This window comes from Mixophyes fleayi, chromosome 1 (genome assembly GCF_038048845.1).
Source record: "Mixophyes fleayi isolate aMixFle1 chromosome 1, aMixFle1.hap1, whole genome shotgun sequence".
Classification (NCBI taxonomy): domain Eukaryota; kingdom Metazoa; phylum Chordata; class Amphibia; order Anura; family Limnodynastidae; genus Mixophyes; species Mixophyes fleayi.
In genome coordinates, this window is record NC_134402.1 from 105,395,125 (window position 1) to 105,407,574 (window position 12,450).

General features: G+C 39.8%; 1 protein-coding gene across 2 annotated transcripts in view; it reads right to left on the minus strand.

The window, feature by feature from the left end:
- The window catches only part of ARHGAP10 (Rho GTPase activating protein 10), a 169,188-nt gene extending 158,481 nt beyond the window's left edge, over positions 1-10,707 (minus strand). For both annotated transcript variants that reach the window (XM_075198927.1, XM_075198919.1), the window contains exon 1: positions 10,266-10,707. In XM_075198927.1, the coding sequence (XP_075055028.1) occupies positions 10,266-10,419 (154 nt within the window). In that variant the 5' untranslated portion in view covers positions 10,420-10,707. The remainder of the gene's footprint in view (positions 1-10,265) is intronic.
- Positions 10,708-12,450: the final 1,743 nt, after the last annotated feature.

Below are 12,450 nucleotides of genomic sequence, written 5' to 3' on the forward strand. Positions count from 1 at the left end.
TTTACACTGAAAAGCGAAGCCAAGGTCTACATGAATAATATATGATCCATAAATCAGCACATCAAAAATATATCAAGTATTATGAAATATGGACATTAATATATACCCAATAATCACATTCCTGCACTGGCTGCTGCATACACAATGACAGGAGTACCAAACCAGTCTATCCACTACCCTGAGAACCAGGGATTACCATAATGTGCTATAATGTGACAGCACAATATACAGATGGAGTCTATTCCGGAGTGTCCATGCACCAGCTGCAGTGTACCATGATTGTCACAACAAATCCCCCATTTACTTTAATGAAAAAAGTGTGATCGAGAACTATATGGTAATCTAAATGCTGCAATAGAAAAACTGCCTTATCTGTATTACACACAAGTCTGTCACACCCTCTATTCAGCAAACATCCAGGAGCAAAGAGGTCTGCAAAGTATCTGTGCTGTACAATTTCAGAGTAAATAAAATACATCTTCTTACAGCCATCACCATCTTTTAACCTCGCTCAACTACACTCACCCTTTCCTAACACAGCTAACATGTGAACAGCCTAGTCACGGTTATATAAAAAAAAGGTGTGGTTCTGACTGTGTCAGAAAAACACAGAACAATTACCAGTCCAGCACCATTATCTATTTCTTCCTGGCAAGACAGTTCTTGTCTGTACAGATTTGAACCCATTTGTGGATACATTGGGATTAATACTAAAGCTTACCAAAATCTAGTGAATCTCTCTAGTATAAATATATGAAGTATAAATAAATGAAGATCCCCTAACAGTGTCGGACTGGGGCATGAAGGGCCCACCGGGGGACTGCAACGCTAGGGGCCCACCAGTGGGGGTGTGGCTGGCCATCATAAAGGCGGGACCAGACAGCTCACGAAGGACAGCTAGTACCATAGTGTAGTATATAAAGAATGCAGTGTGTATATAGAGTACACAGTCTTGACCTGCCCCTTAGATTGGGTAGAACAGTCACCAAAAATTGGGATTGTTCCAGTAAACCAGGCTTGGCTAACCTGTGGCACTCCAGGTGTTGTGAAACTACAAGCCCCAGCATGCTTTGCCAATATATAGCAGCTTATTGCTGGAAGGGTATGCTGGAACTTGTAGTTTCACAACACTTGGAGTGCCACAGGTTAGCTAAGCCTGCGCTAGACTCAGAACATTTGACAGACTGTCCTACCTGTTGTTGTCACTTTTACCACCTGTGGCTTCTGGTTTCTTTAGTTGCGGCTTGTCTGTATCCTGGAATATTGAGGGTCCTATTTGGAAAAAATAATGGATACATTTAGAAAACACCAACCATCCCCGCTATTAAATCAACAGCACCCACATTTAATAAATAGGCCTCTCTCCAGCCCCAACATTAAAGTAATAGTATTCACATTTGATAAATAGATCTATTTCCCTCCAACCAACCCCAACATTAAATTAATACTATTCCCATTTAATAAATAAACCTATTACCCTCCCTCCAAACAGCCCCAGCAAGAAATTAATAGCATTTACGTTTAATACATCCATTTCCCACATTAAATATTAATATTCACATTTAATAGATAGCCCTCCTCCCCACACTCAGCCCTACATTCAATTATAGACCCAAACCACCCCAGCATTAAATTAAAGGTCCCATCACCCCCTCCCTATAGTGTTCTCTGTACAGCCCCCCTCCCTATAGTTTAGCAAAGGCAGCCCCCTCTAATTATAGTTTAGCATAGGCAGCCCCCCCCCCTCACTATAGTTTAGTATAGATAGGCAGCCCCCCTATGCCACATAGTAGTGCCCCAAAACAATATTATGCCACACAGTAGTGCCCCAAACAATGTTACTCCACACAGTAGTGCCCCAAACAATGTTATGCCACACAGTAGTACCCAAAATTCACATATGCCACGTAATACTGTCCCCAATTCATATTATGCCCACAATAGTGTCCCCAATTCAAATTATACCCTCAATAGTGCCCCCCAATTCACATATGCCATGGAATAGTGCTCTCTCAATTCGCGCACACACTAATATATATATATATATATATATATATATATATATATATATATATATATATATATATATTCTCTGCAGTAAGCCTCTGCTTACCCAGTAGCTAGAGAACAGATGGAGGATATATATATATATATAAGATAATTCTGTGTCAAGTGAAAGTCCTGGAATTTGGAGGAAATTAAAAGACATATCCAATAATATTAAATAAAAATAAGAAAATCTACTTACCCATATTTTGATTGATGCATCCTTTGCTCCTTAGTCCTTCAGCGGCAGGGGGGGCATAAGACAGTCAGCTGACAGGAGGAGGAGGGGGCAGGTCACATGATCGCAGCTGCGATCGCATTTGAAAGATGACTGCAGCCAGTCATCTGTAGCAGCAGGGACGCCGATCACCAGGTGAGCTGACCCCCCCCCCTTTGATCCAGAACGTGGCTGCCGGCTGGATGACAGGATACGTATGTTCAGCAGCCATTCATTAATTCCTGGTTTAAGTTAAATATTCTACGAGTATTCCCTTTATTATTCCGCTCACGCTCAGACAGTTTGTGTGTAACACGCTTACTGACAAGAAGTCTGATGTGCGTAGGGGGAACTGTTCCCTGTGGTCAAACCTTATCTGGAAATATCTGACAAAAATCCCTGGACCAGGTCTCCCAGCAGGCACACGCTCCTCTGTCTAACACGCTGGCAGGATCTGGGCACACGTACTGCATGTAACACGGGTGATATCAGGATGGTGATTGGGGAACTCTCCACACCAGGCCGGCAGTGAGAATGATTACAAAGGTTTATAACAAGCAGACGAGATGAACTCTGTACACACAGCAGCAGGGACGCCAGGGAGGGCAGCAGGGATACCGAACATGTGAGCTGAATGGACTCCGCCCACTTCTAGAAGGGGGTGTGGCCGTAAGGAAGAGGGGCCTACCGGTGATTTTTCCGGTAGTCCTGTGGGCCAGTCCGACACTGTCCCCTAACCCTTCTTCATGACTCACCCAAACTTCCTATTTTCTGCATTTAATCTAAGTGTTTCACACAGAACAACCGATTCTCACAGAACACAAAACCACTTTCAAGTATGTTTCAATCTACAGGTCAAAGTATGAGAGTGGCATGTGAAAGCTATGAGAATTAACCTCTGTGAAATAACTAATGTAGTACATTTCTATCACCATACATCTGATATGTGCAAAGCAACAAAGATGTCTCCCGTATCAAAGAAACAATGTCAATTTATGAAAATATGATTTTTAAATTAATGAAAGTCAGATAGGTACTATACTGCTGCAAATATAAATTTTACACTGCAGACAGATGAAGAGCTCAATAAAACATATTCAATGCAGCAAATAAATTAAAACGCAAGGAAATGAATACACTCTTTAGAGGAGTTTTTGTCATGCGTTAACACATTTTCCATATACTTTTGGCATGCTTCGCTTTAACGATACAATCCATTGTATTTGTTGTGCACAGTAACGACTAAACAGAGCATACTGTTCTCCAAATGTATTTATTTTTTTTACAGTGTTTGAGTGTGAAGTAAACCACCGACAATTCTTTGTGTTACTATCAGTGCACTTTTCATAAATTTACTAAGCACATTAAAATTGCATATATGTGGACAAGCCCTTAGAGTGCACAAAACACATATACATACTATATATTATACACACATATCTATCTATATCTATATACACACACACACAAACGTAGAGGGGTAGGCTAACATATTTCAAGAGGAGTTGTATGGGTTTGACAGACAATCTGCAGGATGAGGTGGCATACAGGGCTAAATTCTTGCAGAGTAAGACTCCTAGGTTGCAAATACACATGTGGAATACAGGGTATAATGGAGTAAGGGGGATAGATTGATTGTACTTAAACCTGTTTTGTTCTATTGTGCTCCACGACCAATGCTAAGCTCATTGGCCGGGGACTAGGCAGCAGGCCTATATCAGAGTCAGGATCGCCTGCTGTCATCCTGACCAGAGTGCGCGGTGTATTATCAGTGATGTGCACAATGAAAGCACCGTTATTCAAGAAAGAAGGCATTGTGTCTGTCATCTGCCCGGTGCCAGGGTCACAATATATACACATTATTCCTCCCCCACCTTCCAATGGTGATCCAAGGCATTCCCAGCAGAGGTGTAGGCACATAACATAAAATGTGGTATCATGAGGGAAAAAAAATGTACAGTCTGTTGACCTTGAAATCTGCTTGCCTTTGGGCATGTAACACTAATAAAAGAAACAACAAAACGGTGTACTGTGCTTTTAACAGAGCAGTTAAAGCACGTTCATTAACATGTCTCAAAGTTTCCTTGCCACATAGAGCATTATGACATAAGTAAACATTCCCAAAGAACTGCATTGTATTTTGTGAAGTGTTCACACTTCTGTCAGCATTTAATAGAGAATATGCATTAAACACTATAATGCAATGCCCATGTATGAAACTTTAGGCTCAGGACAATGTAGCTTTTCCACAATCCAGGCCTAAATAAACATAAAAGAAAATAAAGAATCCTTGGCAATCCATCGAATAAAATTCATACTGTATATTAATATCTTGTGTATTCTATGGTTCCTTATACTGTCAAACCAAAACACTATTTTCCACGCAAAAATACAATCGCACAAAAACATGTACACTATCATTATACAGTTTTATTTGCTATCAGTATACGTCCATTAATTGTATCAAATATTTGGTTGCAGCAGATAGAATAAGTTACGGTAACCACAAATTTTCCAGCAAATTCTTATCCATCATAGATATTATATACTTTTTAAAAATATGTCTCTTTCGGTTGGGGCAGAGGTACTTTATGCAGATGAAAGTGAGAATACATTCATACTCATTTGTCAGTACAGTTTATTATGCAAATAAGATACAATTACTCAGCATGCACTAAAAGACTGTAACAAGTCTGCATGAAATATATATATATATATATATATATACACACACACACACAAGTTAACCCGTGCATGATACTCATGCATTCTAGTCAAATCAAGCTACTTAAGGGGTTAAAAAGGTTCTTGTCATGCATTTGGGCCTTACATTTGGGCCATAGCCCAGGCCTCAACCACCAACCTCTCCCCACTGTCACCCCCGGCAACCACCAACCACTCCCCACTGTCACTTCTCCTTCAAGAAATATATATATATTTTTTTTTTTAAATCTTTATAAAACACTTAACAATTAACAAATTAAATTAACAAATTAAAAACATCTTAGTATACCAAATTTCAGCCCTTTCTGAATTTTTTTTTCCCACACACACTAAGAATTTAGTAGGTCAGTGTATAACTCCGCCCAGCAGGTGGCGCTGCAGCTTGGTTTTATTTTTTCCACACACACAGACAGACTAACACACGCCACTAGACATATTATATATATATATATTCCTGCAGGACAGTGCATACTGCCACATTTATGAGGCTTCAAACAAAAATATCCTGGAGTGGCCTAGTCAAAGGCCATTCATAACATGGAATTTGAAAATTGCTGTTTACAAACCTTATAAGGCTCGAGCAATACTGCAAGAAAAATTAGGGAAAATTACATTACCTGAATGTGGACTGCCAGTGGAGATCCAAATAGACTCACAGCTAACTGTGCTTCTACCAAGTATTATAGCAAGGTGTTTGGGTGAATACTTATGTAAACAATTATTGTTCTTAACGGGGTTTTTTAGTCTAGAGAAAACTATTTGTATTTCACAAAACCGAGTACTTTGTGGCGATCAGTGGTGAGAATCCCCAAATACATCCATTTTCATTCCATGATGAAATAAGTAAAAACAGGAAACATTTCAAAAGGGATAAATCCTTTTAGTAGCCACTGCATGCGAGTTTTGTGTACATTTATAAAACCCAGATCTATGTAAAGGAATGTAGAAAGCGTACATACCATACACATTTGTGCAAGAGTGTTTCTTTAAAAGCAGACAACAATTTCAAAGACGTTTTCTAGTATATTCAAGAAATGTAAACGTCATTGTAAACTGTGTGCATTATTTATCCTTAGTGCATACTCTTCCCAAGAGTCTCTGAGCAGACTTTAGATAACTACAAGTGATAAGCTGGAGGTAACACCACTGTGTTTTTGCGAAACAATAAAAGTTTTTTACTCTATGTTTTACAACTGCTTGTTCTGCTGACAGGCCTTGACAGATCCTAATCATGTATCTCTTCTTTAATAAGATGTGTGACCGTGGAGTGCTGCTAGGCTCTCCCTGGAAATATTGTTCTGCATTTAATGGGTTTGGATGACAAAATAGACTATATATTCAACCCAGACTTGACTAGTTCTATCCACACCTGAATATGTTTTTTGTTCATGCAAACGTATGAAAAATGCATAAAAACAAAACTAAATGATTACTGCGCTGTTCCAATTTCCCTGCTGTTTTTTTTTTTGCAGAACAGAGATACTCTTATTTGGCTGTGTTTGCCTGATTTGTTTATTTTCCTGCAGGCCACATGAACACAGAGCCAATTGAATATATTTGTGGGCCAAGCGTTGAGATCACATTAGAGGGCTGTATACCCCTTTTGTAAAAAATAACATAAGACAAGGGGTAATTTAAAACTGTATCAAAACACAAAACCATAGTTACATATTATGTTCTTTAAGGGTTTCCTACATTTTTTTACTTGGTCAGGAAACTCAGAGCTCCAGGGGGACTTGGGACAGTTTTACAGTGAACATGGTTATGATTTAAGAACTATGCTTTGTGCAAACATTATGTATTTAGGATTTGGTTAATATTTGTGATAGATAAGCACATACTTGCCAACCTTTAAAAAGTGAATTCCGGGAGATCCCGGGCAGGGGGCGTGGTTGGAGGGTGGAGGGGCGCGGATAACCACGTTATTTTGCCCCCACAACGAAAACGTCATTTTGTCGCATTTTTCTTTGCAATTATTTTTTGATGGTTACATTGGTCTAATAACATTGAAGAGGAGACACACAATAAACAAGATGGAGTATTCTTCTAGGGAGGCCAGGGTTTGAGATTCAACCTCTTTTATCGTCTCCGCCATCCGAGCTCCATTACTAGAAATTTTAATGGCAGACTCAGGCTAATGAGTGTTCAGTATATGTTCTGTCACTTCCTCGACTTGTTACTAGATGAAATCCCAGCTAATACCTGCAATCATGCTGTGGATGCTGTTGAATTGAAATGAACAGGATTATCAAAGTTCAAAACGAAATATCAGCTCCCCTCCAGTCTCCCCTCACTAAAGACCTGATGCGTTTCATCACTACAGCGTGACTTTCAAAGATACCTATGATACTTATGAATAGCTCCAAATATTAATATAATGGGCAAGGAATCTGGTGGCTTCCCATTGAAAATCTGTGGAATGACCTAAAGTGTTCCCCTCAGGAGTTCCCCTCAAAATGTTATGGTCCTTTAACATGTTTGCAGCCCTGGTAGAGTGGGATAGAATTAAAAAGACCATGGGCTAGATGTACTAAGCTGCGGGTTTGAAAAAGTGGGGATGTTGCCTATAGCAACCAATCAGATTCTAGCTTTCATTTATTTAGTACCTTCTACAAAATGATAGCTAGAATTTGATTGATTGCTGTAGGCAACGTCCCCACTTTTGCAAACCCGCAGCTTAGTAAATCTAGCCCCATGTGTCTACAAAGCTGGTAGAGATTAAAGAAGACTCCCCGCTATAATAAATGCAAAACATGTTTCCACCAAGTAATAGTTTATGGGGTGTTCAGACTTATGCAACCATGTTATCATAGGTTTTTTATATTCACTTATTTTTTTCCTATAACATGTATATTTTGTTTCACTTAATTTGTTTTGGTTGCATCTTGACTTCAGGCTTTACATCACTTGCAATTTCAATAAGGTTGTGTAGACTTTTTATATCCACTGTAAATCACAATACCTGGGTTTGGAAGCAGAGCATATTTTGTATTGTGTGGAAGGGGTCATGTTGGAGGGCCTGACTTGCAAGTTAAGTTTTACAGGAGTGTACAGAATGATGAATCAGTACACCCGAACGTAAATCTAGGTTCTAGGTCTGAATGGTCACATTTATCAGCAATATAATCTCAAGAATTGTGGATGAACAGTCTCAAAAGAAGGACCACTGTGACTGGATCACATATAAATAACTTATGGTATAAATTTATTTAAAGGAAATAGCACAGGGCACTTATTTATATAAATTGCCAATGCACTTATTTTTAATATTGTGTATATTTTGGTAAAGGAAATCTTTAATTTCTGACACCAGAAAATTTGTTTTTCCTGTTTAACCTTTCTAAAGCAAATGTCTTTTCTGATGTATATATCTGATACAATTAGTCTTTGTTTACGAAGCCTTTGTGTATTGTGACGTGAGGAAATGTCTTGTTTTGAGGTTTGTACTTTTTCTTTGGGAATGTGTATTCGGCGACTGTCTGAAGTATTCATGCCAGTTAGACCTTTTGACTTGCTAGTGGGTCTCCTGCCTCTGGAATAAAATGCAGGATATCACAGCAAGGCTTTTAAGAATTTCATAGCCAAGTGTAAATATTATTGGCTTTGCAATGCATGTAAATCCATGTTTGTGTAAATAGGTTATATCCTGATGCTAAAAATAGCCTGTGACTAAACTGTATAAAAGGCACTAGTTTGTATTGGAAACTTGTTCTTCTGATTTCATCTGATTTGAGTGATCACCTGGTACCTTTAACCAGTGTGAGGGCAAATAAATATCCTGCTTCAAAGACCTGCTTGGAAACATCTTCAATATTGCTGTATTCCTGTGACCTGCAGATTAGACCCATAATCTAATCTGTTCCCGGCTGTTCTGAGGTTTGGACCCAAATTTTCCAGTTCCACCGATCTGCCTGCTACCCATGCAGCCCTGGCCAGTGTGATAGCCCTGGCCAGTGTGATAGGGGGATCCATCCACAGTTTCCCTGATCCAAAGTAAGAGGTCAGGTACACCAGTAATGGGGTACACTCGCAGCGTCAGTTACCCAGAAGAAACCCGGTACTGGATGCCGGTAAGGAGTCCAGTGGTGGCAGTGCGTGTAAGCCCCTCCTACTGCTGCAAAAGGGTGCATTTGGGATAACGAAAGGGAACAGTGGCAAAGTAAGCCCAGCCGGTTCCCAGCAACAACAGACAGGGTGACATAGGTGGTCTATCCTGTCACAACCACACTTTAATAACATTACAATGTTGTGAGTAAGCAATCTAACCAAAGAGCTGATTTAATGTAGTATTCTACAAGTCACCTGTTGGTAAGAGGGTAGTACATATATTGGAGTTCTAGTGAACCAGATATGTTTCTTTGCGAAAGGGACTGCCTCCATAGAACTGTCAGAGTTGACTTGACTTACTATGCATGCGCCAATGTTTTGTCATACACGCGCAGTAAAGTCAACTTTGGCCAAGGGAGGAGGGGAGCATGCAGCCAGAGAAGAGGATACTCTCCTGTGGGACTGCGCTCCATTGGTAAAAGGTTAGTAACGCCATCCTGGGAGGACGTTAAGTTTTCAGTGCAATTCAGCGCTTGAGGAAAAGATTTGGTGCAGAATCAGAGATTACCGTCTAAATCACCCCTTTTTAAATAGGATAAAGTGATGGAAGAGCATTTTTCCGACACTTTTGCCAGATTTTAGGCTCTTCACCGCTTCATAAATAGACCCCTATATGCCTGAGTGCATGTAGACAAGACAGTCATAATATTGTTTTTAAACAAAATTACATACAGCTAGCACAACTGAAAAAGAGGTAGTGTGGAGGCCTTTTCTCTGGACAGTAATTGCAATCAAGAGTTGCTGCATACCCTGCCACACAATGGGTACTGTCATCCAGTCAATGCCCTGTTGTTGGTTTTATAACAGCTACTATGCACAATAAACAGTAAGATACCGTATCCAGAGAAAAATCATAAAGTCTGTAAAATAAGACGTTAATATTTTACAGGCACATTTTTTAACAGTATTCAATGAATGAATAATTAGAACATTTGTAGAACCTTTGGTATGCAGTGTATACTGAACAGCTGATACTGGGGAAGTGGTAATAAACCAAGAAAGCAGAGTGCAGCACAGCAGATTACTTAAGCTAACATCCTGAGAAGAGGCGCAGAACTAGCAGTGTAGTTTACAAACATTAATGGTTACACAGAGGAAATGCCACATCATAATGAAGTCATTGCTTTGCTCTATTGAAGCCCTCAGGGTGTGTTTGTCTGTGCACACTTACTTTTAGTGGCAACAATGAGGTTTTTGCCGTCTTTCACCAAGTCCTTGATAAACTTGTTGGTTTTGTCCAGCTCCGCCTCATGGGAACGGATTCTCTCCCTCAGCCAGGGGCTGTCCAGGTAGCAGTCACTGAACTCCAAGGGCTGCAGCCCCATGATTACCAGCCCTGGCTCAGATCCGCGCTGCCTCCTTGTAAATCCCTTAATAGGCAACCGAGACACACGCACATAAATAGGCAGCTGCACTGCCGAGGCTCAGATCACCTTGCAGATCACAGCGAGGAGGGACAGTCAGGGGGCGATACAGAGACGCCGGAACCAAGTGTGAATGTGAGCGGACGGAATAACTTTAGTGTTTCATTGACACCATGCTGAGCAGGGCTGCATCCAGTGGGATACGAGTTTGGACAGATAATTCACACATCCCATCAACCCCAGCATACACATTCCTCCACAGAGACCGCCCTCAGCCCTCCCACCATCATTAATACCATGTAATTCACTGCCTGCCACCTCCTTACAACCCCCCCTCCATTCCCCTCCCCTTTCCTTGTCCTTTACTTCCACTGTACCCTCCTCTGTCACCACTACCATCATACCTAAATCATTTGTTGTCTTCCTATCTCTCTATCTGCGCTTTTCCTACCACCCTTCCTCAGTACTCCCCCGATCTACCCCACATGTCAGTGTTTATTCGTCGCCTTATTAGCATGCATTGTATTTCCCAGGAACTTCCACATTAAATTACCCTTACATACAGCTTACACGTTATAATGAAGGAGATAAGGGTAGAATCCAGAATAGTTCCACAGCAGCTAGTGAGACTCAGGATGCCTAATATTGATGCATTATATTAGGCTTATGCTTTCCTGTTGTTGTGGGACTACAACCCCCAGCCACCAGTTGCCAACTGTTCTAGTGTCCTTTTTCTGGTTGGGAGCACAGAAAAAGAAGAATGTTTTATTTTTTTAACAAATATTTTTGAATGAGGGAAATATGGAGTCTGCATATTTTGTTCAATGAAAATGTATTTATGTAAGAGACAAGGGTCTGAGTATTTTAGCTTACTTTTAAAGGTATAATGGACAGGGGCATCCTATTAAGGGGGGCATCCTATTAAGGTAGGACTCCACTACTGTTAATCAAATAGTAATAAATAATTTAGGGGAAAAAATCAGCAAGAACCCCCTTGCAAATTTGATAACCAGCATAGTGACTCTCTTTCCATATTGCTACCCCTGTGGTTCTCCAATAATGTACAAGAATTCCATAAGACCCCTGTACATTATATCTAAAGATGTAAGTTAGAAATAAACACACCCACGCCATTTCTATAAATACATTTGAGTTATAAAAAAAAATAAAAAAATACACATTTGTTAACCCCTTTATTCAAAAATCCTTGCCGTACAGTCAGATTCACCTATCATCAATAAGTTGTGAGGCATGTGTGTATTATCTGTTTCTTAGTAGATGGAAATAATGTGCATGACACCCGTAATGTGTTCCTATGGCCTTTGTGGCCACTTCCTAAATCCAAGACTAACTTTTAATTGCCATATTGTTATGTACAGCATTTTGTGTAGCATACTAGAAAGCTGGAAAATGGATTTATTTAGTTCCCTTCTTGACCATGTAAATATATGTATAGCACTGGTATCCTGGAAAGCCTATAGACCAGTATAAACATGTATGTTTGTCACAATCCACAACTCACCTGAGATAAAGGGTTTATAATGAACAACTACCTGGTCCGTTTAAAAATGATTAAAACTCTCCCTGTCTATCTCACACACTTTTTTACACTAACTTTCTTCTTATTAATTTTAATGTAAATTTTAATGTAAATGTATAATAAAGTGAAAATGCTGCCTGCCTTCACTATCTTACACTGGTGGCTACAGGCTGCTGCTAATTGGGTTCAGCTCCTTTTACTAAAGATCATTCCAGTGGAGGTGGGGAATGTTGGGGTGGGAGGTAAGACACGTTGTGACAATTATGTAGTATACCTAATGACTGATTGTTATTTTCTGTTGAATTCATGTATGATGTATGACCATGTGAATATTTTATGTAACCTTGTAATGTAATATCAATGTGTGCTTTGCTAGATGACATGAGTTTGAATTTATGCAAGTGTCATTAATCTCTTGAAACTAGCCAGGTCCGGGATAGATAAGGGTCTTG